We start from the raw sequence: 27,807 nt of genomic DNA on the forward strand, positions 1-27,807 counted from the left end.
TAACTTGCCATTATTCAGAAGCTTCTCATTTTTAAACTATTAACTTGTTAAGTTGTCCATAAAAGTTGTATGTATATAGTAGTTGTTTATTGAAATATTAAATAAAAAGTTCTAATAATAAATTGATTAAATAAAAAAGTTAAAAATTGTACGTTGTAGGCTGTTTGTGACATTCTAGTTTTTAAGGAAATACGTGCCTCATATTTATGTATTTAGAAGAAATAACTTATTAAATTTAAATATGTTGTTTTTCCTTTAAATTGGGAGTATTTTGGATTTGTACCTGGGCTATGGATTCCTGCTCCACTGACTCGTTGACGAAAAACAATTAGTAAAACAAGAAAAGTTTTTTATGACTTTTTTAATTTTACATCTTGTAAAATTGAATCATTTACCAATTCTTTACATTATGTTTTTAGTGTTGGAAATCAATGTTGTATTTGCAAATTTGTGTAGCGATGTTTTTTTCCCCCTTTGTTATGTATGTATTGAAAATTATATAATATAAATCATTTATTGCATTCATATATCATGTAATTTATTGTAATAAAATATTTCACAATATTAAGAGGTTTATAGTTATTGTCGGAAGCTTATTTCTCCCAGTGCTTTAAAATTTAACAAGTTCTTAAATGTTTATAAGTGTAACAAGAGAGAGAGTGAGAGAGAATTTTGATTAATAATTTACTTATATTTAATTATAAAATATAGACATTTTTTTCATTTTGTACTTTGTTATATTGTTTGGTCACGCATTATAGGATTAACTGTCATTGTGATATATTTTCGAAAGCACTACTGTTTGTGTAGTACCGTTATCAATTAAGGGCAGCAGTAAAAAATTAAAAAAAAACTTTCATTTATAATTCTAAATTGTATTTGAGAAAAAAATGTGGATCTTAGTTTCAAGTTTTGGGCCTATAACAGAGTTGTTTTAGACTTAAATTGATATTATGATGATGTGCTAAAAATCAAATTTAATTACTTTAAAAAATTAGTATTTTAATTATTGCTGTACATTTTATTTAGATTTCCTTATTATATATTCCACTTTGTTTAAAAACAACAAATAGATTTAAGTTATGAATATTTTACAATTCTCACTGGGGATTGTAATGTTTTTTCCCTTGTAAAAAATTGTTAGTACATTGACTGGATATAGTTAATTAGAAGGGGAATGGGTATTATAAAACTTTGCCACTTTTACAAGTTTTGCGTTATTTTGTCTTCAAAGTCCCAAGAGAATATTATTAGAATAAAGATTGCCAAGATAATTCCAAACGATAATTTTACACCCTTTGTTTGATATAAAAGAAAAAAAAAGTTAATTAAATCAAGACTCCCAAACTTGTTTTGGGTATTTGATAATCCCTATTAAGAGATTAATTTTTGTTTGTTGCTTTGTAAATTATATTTAATAACAATAAAGGAATTATTATATTTATTATTTAATATGGAAATCTATGATTGTTTTGTTTTTTACATCAAACCTATATCCTGAAAGTTCCCGGAATAAATCATATGAATACATTAAAAATAAACTTGGTTGATGGAAAAAAATTATTGGTACAACAGTTTGTTTGTAAAAGCACAGTAATAAAAGCAAAAACAAAAATTATGAGATTTTGCCATATCTATGGAGTAATGGACTTGAAATTGTTGTTACAGATCATTTTGGTCTGCTTATCCACACTCCATGTTTATGCATTTCACCATCTTTAGTGGTGGATTTCTGCGTAACAACTGCACAGACACAAAGAACAAAAAAATTATATTTTTAAATGTTTAATGATTAAGGCTGCTTCTTTTTAAAGATCTTGGCTGTTTCTTGTTAATTCTGAAGATGGTGAAATGCTAAAACGCTTCTGAGAATAGACAGACTATAAGATCGGTAAGGTCCAAATTTCAAGAATCAAAATGTAAAACAAGAGGGTTGGGTGTTGCAAACAAGGGGTCAAACCACTTTACAATACTTTTTCATACTCTCAAATATGATAGGCTGTGCCTTGATTAGACCAGAACCACTAGCATGGCAAAACCCCTGCCTCTGCCCACTTTGGCCCCTCCAAAAATGTTTTAACTTAAATTTTTTTATTTGGATATCGTGAGATGCTGTCTGGTATGACATAGGTTTAGAAAAACATTTTCTTTATCGTGCCAATGTTTCGATCTAAAGAGTTGCAAAGTGCGGCAGTCGACCAAAATATGTTTTACTGTCAGAATGATACGTTATCCACTTTGCATACGTCGAGGACAAGTTGGAAGATGGTTGCCTATTAAAAGACTATTATGGATTAACCTGATGTGACCTATTCACATTCTAGAGAGAATCACAAGTTCTTTTCTCTCAAGTTCCTCAGTTGGCCATTTATGTACAACTGGCTTAATTTCTTTCATACTATCTCTAAAGACATTCCATCTTGACGCCCACTTTCATTTGATAATGTTTTTAACATGAATGACTATATCATCTGGGCAGAGAGGAAATTGATCTGTTCTTTGTGGATGGTTTGCTACGTTCCTTGCCTGTTGATCAGCCTTTTTCATTTCCAGAAATGCCGACATGACTAGGAACCCAAGCAAATACCACATGTTTGTTAAGTGTTCTGATTTCATAGACATATTTGTGAATTTCTAAGATGTATGGGCCAATATTATTTTTATTTTTTTTAAATAATTTGGTATTATACAGTTTTTGTTAAATATATATGACCGTGTTGCAATTTTAAGATCAAGATTTTAAATTATGGAAAAAACAAAATAAAAATTTAACTAAGTGTTCTTATGTAATATGCAATATAAATGCATTTGAGAATAATTTCCATTACCATTGTTATATGTAACACATATTTTTTTTAGACATTGTCTTTTTTTATATTTCTATTTTGTTTTTTGTTTATTTAAATAAAACTTTTCCTGTGGTTTTTAAAAATAATTTTTTTGTTTTATTTTTGTAATAAATTTTTTGGATGTTTTGGAAATTTACACCCATCATGTAATCTTTATCTTAAAGCTTTTTTAAATTTATATTTTTCATTATATATAGCTTATTAAGATATATGACCATTTTGCATCTAACAAGTGCAAACATGGGAGGCAAATCTTAAGTCAGAAGAAATGGCAATGAGAGGACTTGAACGACAATTGGAAAGTCCACAAATATTGGAGTAAGATGACCACAAACTTTTCAAATATTAAGGTGGGATAAAAAATAATTTTTAGTGAAAGTTTATTCACCCGCTCTAATTTAAAAAATGGTGATAGTGAAAAGTTGAAAGAGTGTAAGCAATGTTTGCCTGGCTCTATCCAAACTTTTCTTTTGTCATGACAGAGGCAAGGGAGAGGCGTAAAATTGGAAATAGGCTCGGAGAAGAACTAAAAGGCGGCCAAGTCGAAATTTTCAAAATCTGGCGCAGTGCCATTTGGATTGCATTATCTAATGAAGTTTTCACCCTCCCACAGCTCCGCCTTGGTAGAGGTTATGTATTAAGAGAAGGAGTCGTACTGCAAAGCGAATTTGAGTTTGGATTCCCTTTTTCAGTCTCGATAATGGGAAATTGGTCCTTTTTTAATGTCCGGTCCTTTTAGATGATCCGAGTGGAATCAAGCGGGGGCGTCGTGACATAAGGGTTCGCTTATCCCGTTTCGAAAAAAAAATCCCACCCTTAAATCGGCGTTGGGGAGGGTCGAGATGACCCAGGCGGGCTCGTTCCGGCTTCGATTCGTCGACAGGAGGTGAAAAAAGGATTTTTCCGCATCCTCCCGATGGATATACCGCTGCCGGACGACCCTCTCCCGGTGGGAGGGCTCTCTCTGGAAAATATTCCCGTCCCAGAGGATAGGAACAGGTAACGCTCAACACTATTTTGTCCATTTATTAACGTTTGCGACCGTTTTCTACAGTAGTGACAGTGCTGACGGTCCGAACTGAGGATCCGCTTCTTTAGGAGAATCTCTGTAAAGTCGGGGGAAAGTTTGTTTACTAACTCTTATGAACAACATGACAACATGACTTCAATGTACAAAGCTCTCCTTTCAACACTCAAAAGATCTCCTTGCTGTATGACGGATGTACTGTTAATTCATTAATCAGTGAGAAAAGACGAAGAAAACTCATTCTCCCATCTTGACTAAAAATAACTAATTTTCTTATTGTGAACTTAATTGCGTCAGCAATACTGTGGGACCTTAAATAAACAAAATTCAGACTATTACGGTTGTTTTCCTTTGCATACAAAATAATGGATTCTTATTTTACAGACACAAGTAAAGCATTCTTATTTCTTCTTCATACATACCTTGCTAGAACTATTTGTCAATTTTTTAACGTTTTCACAGTGCTGATGGTCTGAACTGAGGATCAGTTATAGGTGAATTTCTGTAAAGTCGGGGGCAAGTTTGTTTACTAACTCTTATGAAAACATGACTTCAATGTACAAAGCTCTTCTTTCAATACTCAAAAGATCTTGCTGTCTGACGGATGTACTGTTAGTTCATTAAACAGTGAGAAAAGACAAAGAAAACTCATTCTCCAATCTTTACTAAAAATAACTAATTTTCTTATTGTGAACCTAATTGCATCAGAAATACTGTGGGACCTTAAATAAACAAAATTCAAAAATTCAGAGAGTTACGGTTGTTTTTCTTTGCATACAAAATAATGGGTTCTTGTTTTACATACACAAGTAAAGTATTCAGCATTCCAATCTTATTTGAGTTTTCTCTTCTTATTGCCGATTCATAGATACCTTGCTAGAACTACTTGTCGATTTATTCACGTTTTTGACCATTTTCTACAGTGTTGACAGTGCTGACGGTCCGAACTGAGGGTCCGTCTCTTTAGATGAATCTCTGTAAAGTCCAGCAAAAGTTTGAAACTCATATGAACAACAAGTCTACAATGTGCAAAGTACTTCACTCAAAAGACCTTCCTTTCTGCCTGAATATTTCTTGTTAATTCGTTATTCAGCGAGAAAAGACGCAGAAATATTTGGCTAAAAATAACTAGTTTTTTTGTTGTGAACTTCATTGCATCAGCAGTAATGTGTGACTGAAATCAACAAAATTAAAAAATTCAGCCTATTAGAGTTGTTTTCCTTTGCATACAAAATATTATAATGATTCATGTTTTTAGGCGGCTCCTGACATGCGGTATTCGCTGAATGCTGATTGAACATTTATTAAGTCTCGACATTCACCAAATAGTGTGCCTATGTGCACACACATGCGGGGTTTGTACAACCAGCCAGTTTGTGTGAAAACAGCAAATACGTATTTTGCCAAGTGCTGTGCGTGTCCTCAATTAGTACGAATCATGATGGACAACAGTGAAATTGTAATTGCTGCAGCTGTGGTTACTGTTTTGTGCAGTGGCTACAAACTCAGTAACAAATGAGTCACGGAATACTATTGCCCCATATTAACTTTGATCTGTTTCCATTATTGATTCAGCTTGGTATAGATGAGGAACTCCAAGACCTTCGATAGGCCAATCTGGATAACAGAAACAATGCTATGTTGTTCTTCTTTCATTAATATACAATTTAGGAATTGTTTATTATGAAAATAAATAGCAATAAATACTTACTGTTGATTGATGATTACAGTTATTTATTGGTATATATGGCAGTATAGTTGATTCCCGAATGTGTTCACAAATATTTGTGCACTTTGAAGCATAAAAAGAAACCGATAATTAGCTGAACAAGATGAGCACTGATTATTATTGCTTGGTGGATACCGAGCATCTGTCCCCACTTGGTAGGATTTGGCAAATCTGGGATGTCTGGAGCCACCTGTCTGACACAGGTATAACATTCAGCATTCTAATCCCTTTTGAGTTTGAGTTAGTGCAGAACTCTTACTTCTTATTCATACATACCTTCAGTAAAAAATGTTCTGCAGCATGATTTTTGACATTTATCAGGATGATTGAAATACTGGCACAGGTCGGTTTGGTTGATTGTGATTAAAAACATCCTGTACGATTATTGCTTTATTTATTTATTATTGTTACAAAAGCACTAGAGCGCTACATGGAGATTGGGATGAAGGCTCTGTGGAGGCAGGTTTCAAAGAAAAATGAGATTTGAAGGTCTGTGTGGATAGTAAAGTTGGATATGAAATAGGGAGCTTGAGAGTTGAAAGATTTTGGACTGGAGTGAATGGATTCTTTGGAAGTGCAAGTTTTACAGAATTATTGGGAAGTGTTCAGAATGAAAGATGTTTTACTAGGGGATCGGGATGAGGAGCAAGAGGTTGCTTGGTGGAGGCGTATTATCAACTTTTCGCTGCATTGAGGACAAATGGTATTTGTTTAGATGGATAGTAAAGTTTGATATAAAGTAGAGAGCTTGAGGTTTGAAGGATTTTGGACTAAGAGAGGGACTTGATTTATGTAATTTCTTTTTAAATTTCTTGTTAGTCAAACAATGACAACACTATTTATAATGAATTTATCAAATATTAAAATTCTACTGATGTTAGTTAACACTTATTTAGTTAAGTTAACACTTAGTTAAGTCCAGTCAATGTTGTCAAAAATTTGAAACGAATGAGAATAAGGAATCATCAAAATTTAACTTCTGAGAAATTCTTCATCGGTTGATTTTTTTTTTTTACTTGATATAAGAATTTAGGAAATTTTATTTCGAGGTAGATGAGTAGATGAGCAATAATTATTTATTTTATTCAGAAAACTTATATGAATGCCAATTTTTCCAGTATTTATTCTATGCCACTAATACTCCAACCAGAATATTTTGTCTTATTATTATTTTTTTTAAACTTTACCACTATAATAAAACAATCAACTTTATTCAGTACTTATAATATATTTTTACATGTTTAAGTAGTTGGGTATGTATATATCAAAGAAACATTCTCCAGGTATTCTCCAAGTGTTCCAATTGAGGATGATCCAATTGAGGCAAAGCCCGATTTGTCAGAAATCTCTCTTCCAGCATATCCGCCCAAAGGTGAGTCCTCGAAAGCTGTAGTACTTGGAAAGTCTGCAGCTAAAAAGAGACTCTTAGCATTTTCAATGGCTAAACAGAACATTGCACAGCCCAAAAAGAACAAATCTGATGAGGAAAAACCATCTGATCAAGTGGTGAACAAGAAAAAACTGAAAAAAGGTAATAGTTTTAATTTCATTCTTTTATTTGTGATTTTATGATTACTTAATTTTTTATGTGATTTAGGAGTTGTAGATAAAGCGAGAGACACCATATGTGAGATTGAGGAGCTTAAAAGGCAAGAAAAGGAACGGGAGAGCCTTCAATCAGCTACATTTCCATTATGGACAAACCCAGATGACCCGAATTTACTTTTGAAAGCAGGTAAACATTTATCATCATTCACAAATTTAATATGAAATTCTCATTATCAAATTTATTTCTAGATCATTACAGAGTTTCCACTGTTGAAAACCTCCTTGAGTCTGTAATGAAGAAGTCAAAAAGCGAACCCTTTGACTACGAGAAACGAAAGAGGGACAGGTACGGCAGTGATGAAGATCGGTATGAAAGGAGAGATAAGAGAGATAAACGTGATGATAAAAAGGAAAATAGGGATAAAAGGGACAAAGAGAAAGAGCAAAGTGAGCCAAAAAACTGGGGAGAATTCACCAAAGCCGGATTTCAGGTTTACCATTTTCGACGGCATAAATATAAATGGGAGAAGTACACAAATTCTTCAAAACGGAGGACTAAGTTAGTTTTAATTTAACAAATTTTAATTTTAATAAATTGTTCTTTATAATGTATTTCTGATTTGTTTTGTTTTTAGGTATGAATCAGCAGGAAAAGTTGTCAATTTTTTAAATACGCCAATGGTTTTAAGGAAACCTATTTCAGTCAAAGGGGTAAGCGATGATGTTACAAAAGAATTCCCAAGCTGGGGGGTTAAATTTACTTCGACAAGACCTAGCATTTCTTATTCAGTCAATCCCGAACATTGCAAACAGATTACTATGACAAGGGAGGAAATGTTGGAAACCCTTCCAGATGATATACATGAAATTGTTTCCAAATTTCTAAAGTTAGAATCATTTAAAAGATTTAAAGTACCAGATTTCAGGAGGCTGGATAGAAAATACAGCACTGTCGATGAGTTCCTCATCCCTTCAAAAAAAGTCATCACCTACAAATTCAGCGCTATGTATGAGTATGAATTGGAAAATGAGTCCGAATTAAATTATCCCAGTTTGACCAGCAAATGGGAGAGGGACGATAATGACGAATCGCAAGATGTAAAAGTTGATTTCAGCAGGGACTGTAAAGAATCTTCTGTAAGCCAATGGAATAAAGAATCTCTTTCAAGCAATAAATGGGAGGAAGGTGAACATCTATTGCAAAAAGAGGTTATGGATTCTTCAGAGAAAAGTGAAGAAATGAAACTTTGTAAACAAGAAGGAAGTGATGTAAAGGAAGTAACTAATGATGTACAAGAAAAAGAAGCCCAACTATCTGACAGTTCTAGATGTGATGAAAAAAGAGACAGTGAAGAAAATCTGCTGGATAAACAATTCATTGATGAAAAAGGTACATATGAAAATAACAAATGGAATGATGAAGTAAGAGAAGAGGACATAAATCAGTCAACTGACAAACATGAAACATTTACAAGTGGCAGTAATGATTTTATCGAAAATAAGGACAAAAAACAAAAGAAAAGAAAAGAAAATGAGAAACAGAAAAAAAGCTATAAACATAAAAAGAGAGAGTCAGAAAATGAAGATGATACATATGAAAAAACGCTTTCCACTGATAACCATAGTGAGGTTGACAATCAGAAAGACAAAAATGATAGCTTTAATTCAAATACAAGTGATGTTATTACTGCACAAGAACAAATAGATACAACAAGCAAATGGAAAGAAGAAAATTTAGAATTGGAACAATCAGAAGAATTTAATTCTAGAATTAAAGATGAAAAAGAAGATAACAAAGTGAAATTTCTTCAGAGTGAGTCGATAATAAAAAATGAAGGAATGCTGGTTTCTGAATATGAAGAGTTTATGAAAACTATTGAAGAAGAAAGCTTACCAAACAAATCTGACACGAAAGAGAAATCTCCAAATGCTGATAAAGTTGTTGAAAAAGAGACAGATGATACAGAGAACTTTTTAAAAGTGGACTACAAACCTACATCAAATATCAAAAGTCCGGCTAATAGGCAGGATAACCAGGAAAGGAGAGAGAATGCTTGGTCACATACCACATCATTGAACCTAATGTTAGAAACTGCCCTTCCGCCTGTTATTCATTCAAAGGACAATCTTGAAAAAAGCTCTAAAAGAAACATCAAGAAAAAGAAAAGAGCATTATCGGTCTCTTCTAGCAGTTCTAGTAGTAGTAGCTCCAGTAGCAGTTCTAGCAGCAGCTCTAGCACTTCTTCAAGTTCTTCCAGCAATTCTGATAGTGACTCAAGCGAAAGCTCGAGTACAAGCAGTGATTCATCGAGTTCCAACGATTCAAAATCAGCTCTGAAAAGTTCCCACAAGAATAAACAAAAGAGGAAGAGAAAAGAAAAAGTTTTATCAAGAAAAAATAGCAAAAAAAAGAAAAGCAAATCAAAAATTAAATCTAACAAAATTTATCTAGATGATAAAGATAAAACTTTACATAGCACTTGTAAAAATAAAAAAATCATTTCTAATGAGATAGATTTAAGTGAAATAGAACTACCGAAGGATGATGATGCAGTAAGAGGTTCGTCTGACATCATCCACGAAGGAAAAGAATATGTCCCTTTTAATTTTATTAAAAGTGAAAATGTTTCAAAAATAGAAAACACAAATGACACAGTGTATAGACAATCAAATGATGTGAGCTTAAAAAGTGATGGGCCTCCAAAGAGTCCTCATTCATCTTTTAAAGAACAGCTTATTGAGAAAACCCTATTTCCCTTTAAAAGACATTTTAATATTGACATGTTTCATGATAAGACAAAAAATCAGTTAAAAGCACCTTCACCACAACATTCGAATGATATTTTCGAATCCAAACCTGGTGAAAAAAATTCTTCTGTCGATAAACAAGAGAGTAATGACGACTCTCAGGCCAAATCTCTAGAATTGTACAGTCCTACTGTAGATGATGATGAAGAAGAAGATGATAATCTCATTGATAATGCCATTGCCAGGGCCAGTTCTTCCAATTCTCATTTAGACGATAGCTCTCAGATCTTTAGTTTTGGCGTGAATTCTGCGAGCGAAGAGGCTCGTATGCTCGACATTCCACTACCCCCACCTTTACCCGAAGAGACTCCTTTAACTAGTTTCCATAACATTTTACAACAGCCTCCTTGTTCGACTTCACCCAAAACCACTCGAATACAGATCCAATTGCAAAAGTCACCCATCGCTCGTTTGACTTTCGGGAAGCAAGTTACAAAGTTAAAGCCGTTGAATGTTTTTTCAGAGGAATATTCAGATTCGAATTCTAATTCTCCAAAAAGCAGTGTTGCTAAAGAGGATGCTAGAGATGAGAACTTAACTACAAAAGAAGAAAATTTGACCTGTAAAGATAAAAAAGAGGTGGATCCCACAGCAAAATATGAAAATGATTATCATGACGAAGAAAAAAATACTTCCAGCTCAAATCTAGATCTCAAAAATTCTGAAAACTACACAAGGGGTTACAGGTATGACAGAAGAGGAGGAAACCGTTGGAGAGATATTGATAAAAGAAAAAAGGACACCCCAGAAAAAGAAAGAAGGAGAGACAGAGATAGAGTCAGAGACAGGGATAGGGATAGAAATAGAGACAGGTGGAGGAGGAGTCCTAGAGATAGGAGGAAAGATTCAAGAAAGCGATCTCGTTCCAGAGAGAGGCGAAGAAGGAGCCCTGACAGACGAAATTCACCTAGAAGAAGGAATTTTTCATCGCCAAAGAGACACTCTCCTAAGCCGACTCCTCGGAAATCGCCATGTTCTGAAAGAGGCACCCCTCATAGGAGTCCTTCTCCCAATAAAGATAGAAGTATTATATCTCCAGTTAAAATTGAGTCATCTGGTATGGATTTATACGCGGATAGAGAAAATTCAAGAGATTGCAATGATCGTTTAGGTGTTTCTCCAAAAAGAAATCAATTCAACGATTGGGAATCACCAGAAAGGAAACGGTCTCCTCAGTACAGAGGGTCTCCGTTTTATATGAAACATTCTCCTAGAAGAAAGTCTTCAGTTGATATCGTATCACCAAGAAGGGGATCACCACATCGTTATTCTCCACGGAAACGTTCACCACCTGGGCGAAGGAAATCCTCTTGCTCGCCAAGAAGAAATTTGTCACCCGAAACACATGACTATCAATATTCTCCAAGGTCTAGAGTATCCCTAGAAAGGTGTGTATCTCCACACTCTTATTCTCCTAGAAGACAATCGCCTGAAAGACACAATTCAAGACCTTACTCACCAAGAAGATATTCGCAAACTGAAACACATGAACCGCTATCTTATCCTCTGAGGGGTAGATCTCTTGAGAGATGTGCATCACCTCGACCACCAAGAAGGCGATCGCCTGAAAGAGTTTATTCAATTAGAAGGCATGTAGCGCAAGAGATCAACATGTCACCTCGGCCATATTCTCCACAAAGGCGAGATTCCCCTTATAGGCGAGAGGATCTGCCATTACCGCATGAAAGAAACTCACCTAGGGCTTATTCTCCAAGAAGACACTCACTTGAAAGAAAACGTTCTCCTAATACTTATTCTACCTGGAGACATTCCCCCCAAAGAAGGGAATCCCCACGTCCATATTCACCAAGGAAATACGAATCAAATTATGAACGAGATCGTTGCAGGGAATCTCCTTATTTCCGAGAATCACCCTTCCATTCTAAATTTTCTCCTGAGAGAATTAGACGGAGATCCCCTGACAGGGGAGATAAACTGTCCCCAGGTAGAGCGTTTAACAAAAGACCATGTTCACCTATCAGAATGTATTCTCCTTCTCCTGGTAGAAGCTCTCATTCATCACCTCCTCATCATCCAAGGTCACCTAAAGGAAGGAGAAGGTCGTTTTCATTGTCTCCTCCTCGTGGTTCAAGAAAATGGGAATGGAACGAGAGTTCTGTCGATAGAGAAGGGATGAAAATACACAAACACTTCCCCCAGGAAAAACATGACTTCAACGCATGGGAGAACTATAATAAGCCACACATAGAGAATGACTTCCAAACCAGTCTGGCCGATTCGACAATCAGCGACTCAGAGCTTGTTAAAGAATCTTCCTCTCCCAAAAGGCCGTCTTTAGATGAAAGGCTCAAGCTTGTCCTAGGTGATAATTTTGAAACAAGTAAATGTCAAGCACAGCCCACTTCTCAACTCAATGAAGAATATTACTACTACCACAATCCTCCACCGCCTATCAGATGTCCTTACCCACCGGCAGCATTTGTAAGGACGATACGGCCACCGAGGATCCCTGCACAGTGGGATCCTACCCAACCTCCGCCTCCTATCACCAAAGTTGTTCAGGTAATTTAATTATTATGATAAACAAATTTATTTAAAAAACCACTTGAATTTATCATTTAGTGGGTATTATACTGCTCCCTTGTTTGACTATAAATTTTATTATTTGTCCCAGTAGTAAAGGTGATATTTCTTCCATCACTCCTGTTTTATTTTCTTCTGCAGTCTGCAAATGTTAACATTTTGGCAGAATCTGCCCCTCATTGGTGTTCATTGACACCAATCTTTTTCATATGTCCATTGAGTCTGCACTGTCCAATAAATATGTAAAATTGTGAGTCTTCCTGATTACTCATCGTTTGGAATAGCGAAAATTCATATAAGCTGAATAACTAATTAATACAGAAACCAGCAGAAAAATTGCTCTTAGTTTATTGTAAAACAGACATACCAAATTAGGGGATACAAACTTGGGTATTTTGAAAAATAAGTTGGAAGTTGTGAAAAAGTGTATTTTTCATTTCTGACCATTTTGAACATCCTATCCTAGATGTTTCGATCTGTCAGATGTTTTTCAGCTCTCACCACCTTCAGTTTTTAATAATTTTGGTTAAAAACCCTCACTGAAGATATGAACAAGTTGAAACATTTCTAAAAGACCAAAATGTTCAGAAATGACTGAACTTCATCCATTGAACATCAAGGTTCATCACCTCTCAGACCCCACAGTTTATAAAAGGCATCGCAATTGGCAGTAGTTTTTAGTAGGCAAATCAACAATATAACTAGAAAATACAAAAACTAACTTTTTTGTAGCAATTTTATTTTCACACGTGGAACTGTTATTACCAAGCAGAATTTTCAAAATTGCTATTCCTGGTTTATCTTCATGTTGCCTTCTACCCTCCTCTGTTGATTTATTTTCTTGAGGCAAAGTTGTAATTTTGTTTTATGTTGTTTTTTCCATCATATCTACTGTAATTTTTGGCTAAAAAAGGTTAAAATTAGTTTTAACCAATTTAGTACATAATAATAAATTGTTATTTTTCCAGGTTGGAAATGTTTTGCAAGTGGTTCCATCAGATTTGACCCCAGTGGACCAAATAAAACCCCAGCCAAAGGTATGTGATCATTAATCATTTTATTGATTTTGAGTTTTTATGCATCGCAGTTATTGCAGGTACAGAAAGAAGAAACCAAAGGTGTTCAGGTGGTTCAAGTCGGCAATGTTCTTCAAGTAGTGCCCTCTCAAATTCCTACAGTTCCATCAATTCCTTCACCATTGGCTGTTCCAGTCCAAGTGCTTCCCGTTCCTCCTCCGGTGATCGTGCCAGCACCAGCAAAGCCTTCTGAAGAGGAAAATCCGCAACCTGTTTCTCAACCGCCTGCAGCCCCTGTTGAACCTGTGCCTTTGACTATAAACCCTCCAGCACCTGAACCTCCCAGAGTAAATAAAATCAAAAGTCTTCCTTTGCCTCCTGGTACATATATCTATATTTATTTGTCAATTATAACTTGGAATAAATTAATTAACTTGCTTAATAAAATGTTATAGGACATTCTCCTGATACACTTCGCAAAATTGAAGATCGTCAACGAAGGAAAGAAGAGAAAGAAATTAGGAGGAAGAAAAAAGAGGAAAAGGCTGCTAGAAAGTTACGAGTAAGTGTCAATTTAATTATATGTTGTTTTGTTTATTTTTAAATAATATAAAACTGTTCAGAAGACATTCATGAGGGATAAACTGACAATAGCTGAAGAGCAAATATCTGCAGAATTGGTATGTGTCATAGTGAAATTTTTAAGAAATAATTAACTAATTGTTGAATTAATATTTTATACAGAATAAAGAGAATGATAATGTACCAGATGTAGTTAGGACTACGATCTTTCCACCTCCAGACAAGGGGATACTCCTAACAATGGGTTTCGGGTAATTAAATTTTCAACTATTTGTCACATTAGAACATGGCAATTATTTAAATTGTCAATTTTTTTAAAGCTTATTAAATAAGGAGAATCAAAGAAAGACAGTTTCTTTTGCCGATGGGATCAAACCAGGAGAAGGCACTTCTCCTTCAGGAGGAGAAGAACATCCACTTTCACCGCCTCCAAATGTGAGGAAAACCATAAGAAGGAAGAAGAAAAAACGGAAAGTGAGTAAATGGATTTTTTTTTCACAGTTCACAGTTCAACTTGTCGAGTGTAAGTCACAAAAGCCTATACTGTTGATACGACCCTAAATTTATGGTGATCTTTGATCATGTATGAGAAACTTCCCTTAATTAAAAAAACACAAAATTCCTTATAGAGTTATTGCCTTACATTATCAATTCGTACTTGAACTTATTTACTCTTACTTATTAAAATTTAAACTTATTTACTCTTATTAAAATTGGCTTACAATTATTTCATTTTATATTTATCTTTAGGTGAAAGTCAGGCTAAGAGTCGATGGTACTAACACGAAAGTAATTGACGATGATGAAGAAGATGACCTATCACCTCCACCACCTCCTCCAGGAACACCGCCACCTGAGGCGTACTTTGACTATACAAACCCAAATTATGTTTACCCACCTGTTTATCCTAGGGAGTTCAAATTGTGATCTCACAATATGGTTCTCTTGCACAACTGACCATATAGACAATTCAATTCTTGTCGTCAGACACGGAGAGGTTGAGTATAAAGAGAAATAATAAATGAAACTGTTGTATGATTTGATGCATCAGTAAAAAAAAAGTGAGTTGAACTTACATTTTAATAAAAACAGATTTTATTTGGGTGTACATTTGTGTATAACTGTGATTAATCGTTCGTGTAAGCAAACTGCTTGTTAAATCTGTAATCTGTACATACATGTAAGATTTAATTATAAATTTTAAATTTTGTATATTGTTTATTTGTAAAGTTTATATTTATTTTATAATTTTGGGTTTTTAAAACATGTAATATGAAATTTGATTTTGTTTTTCCTATACCAAACAGTAAACGATACTTTGAATTCTTTGCTTTCTTTTTTATAAATTTGAATGAAATGTCACTCTTTCCACTTTGAAGGGTCACTGTGATGTACATTAATAGACAAATGAAATTTCTTGGCATTTATGTATTGCTAAAAATTTTGTAAAATGAAAATAATTATAATGGTTTCGTGCTCATTAATAACGTATCGCCTTACTGTTGTATCTAATTTTCAGCTCAGTGTTTTTAAAAATCAGCTGAGGTATTGTTTGTAAAAGAAGAAATATATAAAGTGTATATAAATGAAATGCTGGATATGTTCAGTTTATTAATGAAGTACCCGATCATATATTTTTAGTGTTTTGTTCGTTTTATTTTTCGAATTTACAACTATAGGATTAACTACAACAAACAAATATGTTAAAAGAGAAATATAGTTGACTATATAGTCTTGAGCAGAGAAATTTGTTGATACACTGATATAAACAAACATTCACTTGTCATTTGCTATCGCTAAGGATTAGACCACAGGGCCATCAGTATTGAAGAAAATCAGAAGTGTGACAGGAAAGTTGGGTTACTGGATTGGGATGATTGCTGAGTGAAAAATGGAATTAGTTGTATCTCAATTTGATGGTATGGGAAAAGGGCTGTTAGGTCATGGTGAAGGTACGATTGGACACATAAGAGCATTTGTAATGCATTGGCGAGTTTTGAACTGGAATAATATGATTCAATAGGAGTTGGATGCTTTTCTAGCCCTGAATTTCTGTACAGTAAGTCTTCATCAGTTTTGGTAGTGTTGAATATTAGTGTTTTATTGGTAAAGGTAATTTGGATTGTCAGTCCGAGTCATGAGAAAAGGTTTGATTATGTATCAAGTACGTCTAATAGAGCATCGTACTGCTCTCCTTTCTTGGCTCGGTTACAGTAATCCTTACATTTGACATCCCAAAGAGCCGGAAGGCCATGATACATTTCAATGAATTGTTGATACTTCACAAACTGACTGATATTGCGCAGTAATGCCAACAGACGGTGCAATATTTTACAGGCTGTACAATATATTTTCAACTTTTCGTCAATCATGCAATGTATTGCACAAACTTTCAATATCGTCTACACACGATCAGTTAAATTGCACAACCCAAAATACTGTGCAATAATATTGATCGTCTATGGGCCGTTTTAATCCCCTTGACTATAGTGGAGCATATGCCAAACATGCTTTTCATCTTGTCTGATGAGTGCAACAATTTTTTATTTTAAACTTGTAGATCAGGGGGCACCAGAGAGAAGAACAGTAAGGGTTTTTACTTTGAATCCCAGTGGCCCTGATTATGAACACAACATACAAATGAAATTTTTTGCAAAAAAATCAGAACTCAGTGGTTAAATGACCACATAGTTGAAATTCGGGGAAAAACATTAAATCAATTTAGAATATCAATGACTCAATGATATCCCAGACAGGACCAGTCAACGACGATTCCAAATAGATTTTTTCTTTTTACCAGCTCCAATCTATCTGAAAATTCCTTCACTGGCATTTTTAGTGCATAGTACATGTCAGAAAATAATTTGTGAAAAAATACACAAACTATTGAGTTGAACTTCTCATAAACAGACATCACCCAAAAATGGGATTTTGTCCAATTAATAAAAGTGTCTGCTTATAAGAAGCATCTACCCTACATATAAAAATTATTAAGTACATTAAGTCAAGTTAAAAAGTAATTTAATTTGAACGAATGTATGTATGTAGTGTGTAAACAGACAGTAATTTTCCTTTTCTCATGTACTTGTCTGACTTCAACCTTTCTCTGACAGAAATAACTTTTTTACCCACATTCATCTCCCAATTTGGTTTGTCACAATCTCAGTCTGAGAACTGACCAGGAAACGCCAAAAGCGTTCAAGATGGTTGTGAGAATTTCTGAAATATTACTGGTTTGCAAGTATGCAACACGTAAAATTTATGTGTTAAATCCTGAGGTGTTCTTTCTGCTGTCAGCTTAGAAATTTTTCATTGAAAAAGCTATAAACAAAGTGCGTGTCCCCCAGTGAATTTGGTTAAAAATAAAATTGAAATAAAAAATTAAGTTAGAAAGTAAAAATTCAAATTTATTTAAAAAAAAATAAACATATCAAAAATACAGCTATTTTATAAAAATAAAAACTTGAACTAAAAAGAGCTATTCCTTTTTAACAATATATCACTTACTAAATATTCCTCCCTTCAAAGCACTGAGAGAGTTCAATTAAAAATATAATAGCTGTAATAACAATCATACAGGTCAAATTAATCAATCAAAAAATAATTTTAAATTAAGTATTTTATTATATTAAAAAAATAAAATAGTCAATGTATATTTTAACTGAAAAGTTAAAAACAAAAACTCTAAAGTGACCGATGCCAAAATTTATACAATAAATAAATAACGAGTGTAAGAAACAACCCAATATCGCAATATACATTTTAAATTACCTACAATAAATCTTATTTGTAAAAAAATAAAAGAAAATATATCAATCAATAAGACAAAGAATTGAGTTTTTTGCTTTTAATTAGATAAATATATCAAATTTATAAGATTAACGATTATACGAGGAACACAGATATTTGAAGTAATTCACAACATAAATACAATCTTGACCGTAGATATCGATCCACAGAGTCTTTGAACAAAAAGTATTTCATCATTCACAAAAGCAAGCAGCATTTTTTATATTTTTATTGCATTGGATCCTTAAAATCATAGAGTAAAAGTTAATCTCCTGTGTTCCTGCTTGGCATCAATCAAAAAATCTACTATTACAACTGTAGGATGGGACTAATTCACACTTCTACAATTAGATATCGAAGAATTACACCGACTAAAAATATTTTAACACTTAGAAGGAGGGGGACAGAATATATTGAATAAAAGATATTCCCCTTTTATCAGCAATTGACAACAGACTTTCTGAAGTACTAATTTTACTAAATTGCCTGAAATTCAGTTAATTTTTTTTTGCTTTTTGTTTTGGTTTGCTTACAAATATAATATAAAGTATAAAAATATATTGTCATTGCACCTATTCGAGAAAAGCAATTTGTGCAGACCAGTGAAAAAAAGTTATATAAAAATGTGATGTAAAAGTTTTATATAAAAATAATGTTAAGACTATTATCAACACATCTCATCACAAAGTTTGGTTGATTGTAAGATGTTCTTGATTTTGTTTTTACATTACAAAGTTTATTTAAAAAATTGTTATTTTATCAAAATTATTGTTAAATGTTTACAAATTTCCTAAAAAAAACCGATCCTTGATAAAAAAATTTCTAAGAGGTAAAAAAAATTCTTTAAAACACACTAAATATTGTGTTTCATCATGGTAACTACAGGGTTTGTATTAGGTTAACACTTTTTACCTAAATTATCTACACTATACAATCACAAAAGAAATTTCATTAAAAACAGAATATCATAAAGGAACTCGATATTAATAACGATTAATAAACGTACATATACATGAAAGTTACATGTAAAATCAAATAGTTGTGTTAATTAGAATATATAAGTGGAAGAAAAAAGTTTGAGAGAAATTGTGAAGGTTTTAAATTCATAAAAATTAGATCCCCTAGGCTACTACTATGACTTTCGCTAACAGGCTACCATGAAAATTATCACGTTTGTTTCATCTAAGACTTTTATGGCACCTTGAAATGGTTCGGCCAACCAAATACTGCTCTCGGACGGTCTGCTGTTTCTTTCACAAGTGGCTTATGATATTCCCTTCCAGGTCGAGAATGGATTGTTGACCAGCAAATTTCACAATAATACTAAAATAAAAAAAGTTAACAAGAATTAGGAACTTTTAGGCTTTTGCAAAAAATAATATACAACTATTTTCAAATTTGTATGTATTTAAAAAAATACAGTTGTTTCACTGCATAAATAAAACCCCCAATATCCCAAATATACCTAAAAATATACAGATATATTTTTCATGTATATTTTCTCATGTTCTTTCATACCTAATATAAAAACAAAAACAAAATATTTAAAAAAAAGTAATATTTTCCTATAGCAACAGAATGTATAAATAATGAAATATATCTCATTGTTATTGACACAAACACATAAATATTTAAGTTATATATTGTGTAGTACAATAAGCCCATAGCACTTTTCAATAATTTGATAATTTTTTTGTGTTTTGAAGCAATGTATGTCTAGCCATTATTGTTTTGCATACTCTGAAAAGGGTTTAATTATTATTATTATTTTTTTTTTATTTGCCAATTTCATTCATGATCTTGTATTTTCATGAAGTGTTTTGCTAACTTAAAAAGAAGGAAAACATTGTCCATGTTTGTCATTGAATGCTTTTTTTTATCACCCCAAGAACTGAGACAGTTCAAGTAAGTGCATGTCAGGCTACTAGGAAAATTTGTGAAATCTATGATGAACTTTACGAGAAGCCACTGTCTAAAAGTGGTTTGCTTACCTTTTGTCACAATAACCCACACTTAACAATATAATACAAATAAATTCACTAATTTTGTGGTCCGCTTGACCAATTAATATATTACAATTAATTAAGGTTTTTAGTTGAGATAAAAATTCGAATCCCACTTGTGCCATTGACTTTTTTATCTCAACTAAAAACCTTAATTAATTGTAATAATACAAATATTTCAACACTGGATGTCTGAATGATATATGATATCTGCTCATGTCAACAGAAGAATTTATTAATACATTTGTGAGTCCCTCTTTTTAAAATACAATGCAGCCGATAGCCTTTTAAAAAAATGGATCCTTTACAACGGGGCTTCACAAACTATTCCACAGACCCCTTGGGAGTCCATGGTGAACTTCACGAAAAATTAATAATTACAAAAATAAACATAGAATGAATAAATAAAATTAAAAAACTAATAACAGTGAGTACTGAAAATGAAAATTTTTATTTTGAAGCATAGTCATTGGGATTCCACAGATACCCTTTAGCTACGAAACAATTGCCAGCCTCTTTTAAGAAAGTTTTGGATGAGTCTTCAAATTATTAATTATATCAAGTCAGGGCCATTGAAATCAAGACTTTTCTCAAAACTATGCGTCGGTATGGGAAGCCTTCATCATTTCCAGCTTCACCATACAGAAACTAGGTGGCTATCTTGTGCAAAAGCACTTTCACAATTACAGGAATTACATTTTGAAGTTTTATCTCTGTTGATGGACCATAATGTCAAATTGGCCAAAGTTTTCAATTATGAGAAATGGCAATGTGTACTGTCGAATTTATCAAATATTTTCATTAAAATGAATTATGGGTCTTTCTTTGCATGGGAAGACTATAACAACTTTTGATGCTAAGTTCTAGACTTCAAAAGAAAAATCCAGTTTTGGGTTTAATCTGTCGAGAAGGAAAATATTATCCTGTGTTAAACGATTTTTTAAAAGGAAACCAACTGGAGCTTGCGAACAGCTCGAGATAATACAATGCTGCAAGACCACGAATGGGTGGTCGAACCATTTCCTGTTTTTATGAAGCCAACCATACTATCTTTAAGTAAATACAAATAAATGTTTGATAGACATTACTTCAGTCTTGGAATCTACTTTCGAGTCCGATACCTCCATTTTTGACTCTGTCTGGAAAACAAAAAAATTTGGAAAAAATAAAATGTGTCCTTCCATTTGCCACAACTTACTTTTGGTAATCCATATTTTTTTCACTAAACCCTAAGCTGTCTAGAGGCTGAACTAGACATCAGTCTCCAGTATCAACAATTAAAACCAACATATCTAAATTGTGCAGGTTAAAATAACCTCACTTTTCCCATTAATTCAATAATCATTAATGTTCAAATTATTACTTTGTGATGATCGTTCGGATGAAAGGAATCTGCACTGTGGAAGAGAGGGGACGATCACCACAAACACATTGGAAAAGGAGGAGATAAGCATCTATCCAAAAAGGAGTGCGCTGGCAGAAAGACGTCTATAATTTACAGTTTTGTGCCATATTAAAAATTCAAGGTACTTATATCTTTGCGATTCATTTCGGTTAATTTTGTATTTTGTTTAAAGTTTTTTACCTCTGAACATTGCCTGTTAAAAGATTACTAAAAGATTGCTAGAAAAAAGTATTTCTCCAATATTGTTAATTTTTTGTTTGTTTTACGCCAAGAAGAGGCTTTTTTTTTTAAATATATTATTTAGCGTATGTCAAATTTAGTTTTTTTATTGTATAAGATCCGCCATCACAACTTTTGAATTTGGCTTGAGTTTTACATACCTACTGATTCCGTTCTGTCCAATTTTATTTTGTTCCGGATTTTGTAAATAAAGGTAGTGTGTCAATCTAATGCTTGTTTTCATAGTGATAGCTCTCTCTGTCAACAAATTAGGAATGGACTGGCTAATTTCTAACACTCAGTAGCTAATTTTAAATACTTGAATGCGAGGGGTCCGACCTAGATTTTGTTCTCTGAAAGGAATCCGCTGGCTAAAAAGTTTGGGAACCCTATTTTACAACACTGTTCAGAAAGGAAAATTCTTGGTGGAACACAGTCAACGTTAACAACTCCCGAAGCTAAATTACATATCAAGAAGGTAATGTGCGTTTGGTAGGATTGGAAGGGGGTGTTCTATTATGAAATTATCTTATTATAACCAAAAATTCTAGCATAATTAAAGTCAGCAATTGAGCAAAAAGATCAGCATTGGCTAATCACATTGGGAATTGTTTTCTGCTAGGGTAACACTTGCCCACATGTGGATTTTTACTTATTCTGAGCTTTGAATGATAAAAAAGCATTAATTCACACGTAGAAAAAAATGAAGTGCTAGAAGGCTTGAAGGGCAAAATTACATGAAAGATGGCAACATGTAGTGGAACAAAAAGGTCCATATGTTGCTGATTATATTTGTTAAAATTATCTATGATTTCCATAGAATTTATTATCCAAAAATGCTACTGATTTATTTTACAATCCAATAAAATCAGTTCATATAAAAAGAATGCATATGCATTATTAAACAAATAAGTAAAGGTTTGAACACTTCGTAGATGTTCCTTAAATATACATATGGACTTACTTGTAAGCAAGTAACATTTGCACAGAAAAATGGAGCAAATTTGCCAAGACACTTTTGGCCTTGACATTCATCACACAACTGGTCGTCCAAAACATAGGGTTTAATTTCAACCTAAAAAACCAACAATATTTTTAAAAAAAATCTATATAATCATGTTTGAAAGAAATGTGCATTTCGTATATACCCTTTTGTCGATGTCTCCATGCTGGAGTTGAACATATCTTCCATTGATTGCTGCAATATAGCTTTGCTGGTTGCTGAATGCAACCCTCCCAGCACCCTTGGGGTATTTTAAGTCTGGATCGGTGTCAATCCCAGCATAACATACACCACCATACAATTTTTCCATTATTGTAGCTAACTCCACTGTAATAATATAAAATATCGTGGAAAAAATCACAAATAAACAGTTATAATTAATAAACAGTTTTTAAATAGGAAATACATACCGGCTTTTAATGGTCTAGGAACTCCTCCAACAAACACGGTTTTTCTAGGGTCTAAAAGCATTGTTGCATCAAGAACAAAGTCGGCATCGGAAAGTTTCCATGGCCTGATTTGCACTGGTTTATCCTTGATCGTGGGAGATGATACATATAAATATAATTTACCATCTTCCTTAACACAAGAATCAATTAAGTTTTGGACTGAATTTTTATCCTAGGGGGAAGAAAAAGATAAAACTTAAGTTTTTTTCTCCTATGTTTTATAAATTTGTTATCATTATACCTGAAAGAGCAAAAAAGCATATCCTTTGGGAGGAAAGTAAGAATTATTTTCAGCCTTATGCGGCCAGTCGACTGCTAGTGAACCGAAACGTCTAAAGCTAGCAGTTATTTCTTCTAAACAACAAAATTAACAAAGTTAAAATATTTTCTTTAGTATTTTTATTTTTAAATAACAAACCTTCATCTATATCAGGAGGAAGACCTCCAACAAACACTTTACGCGAATACTGTTCTCCGAGATCAGCAAGTTGAGTAAATTGAGGAGTTGTTGGCGGGCAATAAAGTGAAGTCAAAGGACACTCTTGTTGATACCAAGTTGCCATTTTGATGACACACTACCAAATGGGTGAAGAATCGGCGTTTTCTGAATTAATTTGTGCCCACATCTATGGAAAATAAACAAAAAGTTGTTTTTAACAACCAGTTAAATATTATAACAAACAAACGCCATGCATTAAAGATCATTGTTACTTATAAGTTTAATGAACATTTTTCCTTCCTGTTTATTTGATACCTATCAGTAGATGTAAAATTATACTAACATAAAAATAATTTAACAAACATATATATAGGATCCATGAGAATAATTTCACATAAACCACTATTGTCTACTTCTTTTCTTTCTATACCTCCTCAGCCAGTAAAACAAGTCACATAAATCACATAGTTTTATGAGAAGACTATGTAATTTTTTTATAATGCAAATCTATTTTCGTATAACTGCAGAGGCTACAGGGCAAACTTCAAATTCCAAGTGTGGGTCATATTTCTCTGCAATAGCTTGAACAGTGAGAAAGTTAGCGTTTTTTTGTTTGTTTTTTTCAATATTGCCGACTGATAATGAGACAATTTTAGACTATAACAAAATATTTTATTTTTTAGACAAAAGCTCCAGAAGTATAGATTCACCTTGAACAACTTAGATAATATAGACGGACAGATTATACTTATAATATGGTTGAAACCTATGATTTCGGCCTGCAATCCTTGCTGAGTTGAACTATCAGACACATTTTGGTATTTCGCCATCTTTGGTTTGTCTATCATGGTAAATGCTGAAATACATCTGACAGACCAACCAAGCAAGGACAGGCAAACCAAAATCATTGGTAGTGACCAAATTACAGGTTCATCACTCCATAGAAGACTAGAAAAAATCTCAAATTTTATCTATGTTGCAAATCGAGGTTGAAATGAACTTTTCTATTCATCTGAGGCAGATTTTAATTTAAAAAAAGAAGAAGGATTTTAACTATTTCAGTTATTGTACTATTCAATTAGAATTATTAGCTTTCTAGCCTGAAGGAACATTAAATAAATTGTGTATTTGGCAACCAACAGTTGATAATGTGGTTGAATTAGTGAAATGCGGTTAGTTTTGATGTGAGTCAGAAAAATAACTTTTTTCCTTATTTGCTGAGGTTTCGACATCAAAGTGATGAGCTGACTAAAGGTGGAAACCTCAGAAAATAAGGAAAAAAGTTGTTTTTCTGACCCAGATCAACCCTGACTACATCTCAAATCACCAAATTAAACCATATAATCTTCAATAAATTGTTTACTTGCAGTTTCAGTTTGCTATTCATCCTGGTCAAGTAGGTTTCTGAATTTATAATTTTGTCCCTTGTATATGTAAGTGATGTGATTTATATTTTACAAACTTATAAAATGACCAATGACAAAACTTAGAAATATGAAGTCACATAAAAGACCTTTTTATAAACCACACATTTCATTGCCTTGGCAGGCAGCATGACAAAGTAGCCCAAAATGATCCAGACAATCAAGGTGGTTTTTCTCTTGCAAATTTCAATTATTGAACTGTTAAAGTTTGAAAAATACTGCCTCAGTTTTCATCCACATATCCCCCAAAAGTTGGTTATTTTTTGTTAAATGAAAACTAGTTGGGTCAACTTGTGATACAAATTGTGAGTTTAGAAAATCACATTATGATTACTGTGCCAATAAATTCTTGATTTTTAGAGATTGAAACATATGGACCTAAGTTCACAAGGGAACTTACGACGTACTATGCAATAAGCTTTTTATTTTCAACATTGTCAACTGACACTACGAAAAAAGTTTTTGAACATAACGAGTTTGGTTCTGTAGATAAAGATTTCAGGAGAATGAACAGACAAAACTCTGAACTATGTAAATTAAATATCAAGATATATGCAAAAGATCTTTTTATAAGCTACATTTTGCCTGGGCCAGGCAGGCAGGTCCAAATGATTAGAGATGATCAGGCTGAAGTTTTCGCCCCCATACTTCAATGTTTCACAGATAAAATAAAACAAGCTGGGCCAATTTTTAGGCTGAATTTAGTCATTATCATCTGCCAAACCCTGGAAATTGGTTATTTCCTTGTTAGTGAAAACCAGTTAAGAGTTGTGTCAACTGGTGATAAACTCGAGCTGTGAAAGTTAAGAAAAGCCATATAACCAATAAATTGGTGTTTTTTAAAGGATAAAACATATGGACCTAGGTCCTCTAGGGTACTGACCCTGTACCACCCGTCAAGTCATGCGGTACGCACGTGGTTAACATTTACAACAGTGTAATTAAAAAGATATATTAGTAAATTATCAACCGCGTTTTGGATTGCATCTACAAGGTAAAAAAAAAGTACCCTTTGAAAACAACGCACACTGATTTTCAAAGACTAGGGGAAATAATTGTAAAATACTTACACATCTCTTTGTCATTCGATATTGCGCATCGCATCCACAGTCGGCCCTGTATAAAATCTATTCCATCCAGTAAAATCGAGCCCTTTTGGAAAATTGACGCCCCGTTCCGAAGGGACGGAGGAAAAGGGAGATGGAGCAAAATTAGATTAATCGAAACGAAGATGCAAAATGGAAATTGATAATAATGATAACCGCGCGCACTCATGTGAGCGTTGTTGTTCGCCCATTCATCCCTTCTCCCTCCAAATACGAATCTTCCACGTCTCACCTTTCAATCAGATTTACTCCACATAAAACAACGTCAGAAACACTTATTATTTTTAAACAAAAATTGCCTAGACCCAAACTCGCAATAAGAATAAAAATTCTCAAAATTGAATCAGTTTTTCAATATTTTATGATTATTTATTTATTTTAAAGGTACAAAAGGGCTTTAAGCCATGGTTTCATGTACAAATACTAGAAATAAATTTAGCTGTATAAACATAATAAAATAATAATAACAGCAATAATAATAACAAAACATATAATAAAATATATTTGGTCGACTTATTTTTTATTTTTATTTTTTAGCCTGACTCCATTATTATTATTATGGCCAAATTTTTAAATCATGGAACAAGCATTTGAAATTCTAATTATAGAACGGGAATAAATTTTATAATTAAAAAAACATTTTTTTGTGTTCATTTGGCCTTCCAAATTAAGTATTTAAAAGGATAAATTAAAAGCTTTGGATAGCAATAATTTATGAGTGAATGTTTGGAGTCAAAGCTTTACAGCACTCAGAATTTCAAACCTAAGATTGAAATTAAATTCACTAATTTCGTGGTCCGCTTGACCAATTAATACATTACAATTAATTAAGGTTTTTAGTCGAGATAAAAAACCTTAATTAATTCTAAGATAGAAGGTTCAAATGTTAGAGCGTGAAATCAACTTAGCCATTAAAACATCCTTAAAAATTAATAATAATAATAACGTATACAAAACAATAATGACAATAATATATTCTTTAAAATATTAGATAGATAGATTAAATAGGAGCTGGCCTCTTTACGAGCTGTGCACTGCGGCCAGTATTGGTATATTGTACATCTCTATTTTGTTTATCTAGAGCTCCTCATTAAGCTTGAGGCTTTTTACTAGAACCCAAAGCTTTCTCAAGGGCTCTCGTGTGTTTCCTTCAGGCCCTGGCTTTTTCTCTCCCAGGATTAGGAATCTCAGCTTACAGGATAGCATAGGCCTTCGTACCAACAGAGGATGTGTTCCGCTGTTTCTTCTTCTTCTTGGCAATATCTGCACATCCTTGTTTCTGCCACTCCGAGTCTATATATGCCTCCAAAGTCTGTACTGCTAACTGGAGTCCAACTATTATTCTAGTCCTAGCATGTTCTAGATTTAGTAGCTCTGCTGTTAGTTTCTGCAATGGTACTTTGATAAATTTTTTCACATGTGTCTGTCCCGAGCTACATTCCAATTGAGCAGATTAATAAATTATTATTAATCCTTAGTCTAACGGATCCGCGTTTTTGGGAGCTTAGTCAGCCATAAAATGGCTCAGGGCCAGTAGGTATCCTCATTGAACTTTTCTTGATGTAACTCATAGATTTTGTATGTTTTCAAGTTGATGAGTATATCAGGTGTATTTGTCTAGGAAGTATTTGATTACATGGAATGTAGTCAAAATGGCTTTTTTATTATACAAAATTATGGAAAGACAAACAAAAATCAAAAAGTACTATGTCAGATTTACCACTAAACTAAAATATTAAATTCTAGATACAAGATTATTTGTGGCCACACTCAACTTCACAAGGCCACTAGAGAATATTAATTTATTTTTTGACTAATACACATCCGTCTCTGGTAATACAAGACTTCTCTAGAAGATGAAACAATC

General features: G+C 33.2%; 2 protein-coding genes across 3 annotated transcripts; one reads left to right on the forward strand and one right to left on the reverse strand.

Moving 5' to 3' along the window:
- The first annotated feature begins 3,461 nt into the window (after positions 1 to 3,461).
- LOC106664282 (protein PRRC2C-like) lies at positions 3,462 to 15,703 on the forward strand. Of its 2 annotated transcripts, none has more exons than XM_014389863.2 (12): positions 3,462 to 3,848; positions 6,889 to 7,136; positions 7,203 to 7,340; positions 7,403 to 7,712; positions 7,789 to 12,484; positions 13,474 to 13,542; positions 13,593 to 13,902; positions 13,977 to 14,083; positions 14,145 to 14,201; positions 14,266 to 14,354; positions 14,424 to 14,577; positions 14,854 to 15,703. In XM_014389863.2, the coding sequence occupies exons 1-12, from the start codon at positions 3,766 to 3,768 to the stop codon at positions 15,028 to 15,030; spliced, it is 6,438 nt and encodes a 2,145-aa protein (XP_014245349.1). In that variant the 5' UTR covers positions 3,462 to 3,765; the 3' UTR covers positions 15,031 to 15,703. The 2 variants fall into 2 exon arrangements, with proteins under 2 accessions (XP_014245349.1, XP_014245350.1); XM_014389864.2 differs by having other exon boundaries at positions 13,602 to 13,902.
- A 2,403-nt stretch (positions 15,704 to 18,106) lies between these two features.
- On the reverse strand, positions 18,107 to 26,091 carry LOC106664367 (cytoplasmic polyadenylation element-binding protein 2-like). Its single transcript, XM_014390047.2, has 7 exons — positions 25,905 to 26,091; positions 23,390 to 23,597; positions 23,213 to 23,325; positions 22,933 to 23,143; positions 22,668 to 22,849; positions 22,484 to 22,594; positions 18,107 to 19,215 (listed from the first exon to the last, which is right to left on the reverse strand). The coding sequence occupies exons 2-7, from the start codon at positions 23,532 to 23,534 to the stop codon at positions 19,084 to 19,086; spliced, it is 894 nt and encodes a 297-aa protein (XP_014245533.1). The 5' UTR covers positions 23,535 to 23,597; positions 25,905 to 26,091; the 3' UTR covers positions 18,107 to 19,083.
- Positions 26,092 to 27,807: the final 1,716 nt, after the last annotated feature.

Source organism: Cimex lectularius, unplaced genomic scaffold (genome assembly GCF_000648675.2).
Source record: "Cimex lectularius strain Harlan isolate CLEC.00 unplaced genomic scaffold, Clec_2.1 scaffold251, whole genome shotgun sequence".
In the NCBI taxonomy this organism is placed as follows: Eukaryota; Metazoa; Arthropoda; class Insecta; order Hemiptera; family Cimicidae; genus Cimex; species Cimex lectularius.

Excerpts from the sequence above, each read along its gene's own strand:
- LOC106664282 (XM_014389863.2), top strand. The coding sequence starts at position 3,766 with ATGGATATACCGCTGCCGGACGACCCTCTCCCGGTGGGAGGGCTCTCT. Across the intron at positions 7,713-7,788 it reads TCTTCAAAACGGAGGACTAA|GTATGAATCAGCAGGAAAAG; the intron begins GTTAGTTTTAAT and ends TTTTGTTTTTAG. Across the intron at positions 13,543-13,592 it reads AAATAAAACCCCAGCCAAAG|TTATTGCAGGTACAGAAAGA; the intron begins GTATGTGATCAT and ends TATGCATCGCAG.
- LOC106664367 (XM_014390047.2), bottom strand. The coding sequence starts at position 23,534 with ATGGCAACTTGGTATCAACAAGAGTGTCCTTTGACTTCACTTTATTGC. Across the intron at positions 23,326-23,389 it reads TCCTCCTGATATAGATGAAG|AAGAAATAACTGCTAGCTTT; the intron begins GTTTGTTATTTA and ends TTTGTTGTTTAG. Across the intron at positions 19,216-22,483 it reads CAAATGTTACTTGCTTACAA|TATTATTGTGAAATTTGCTG; the intron begins GTAAGTCCATAT and ends TTTTTATTTTAG.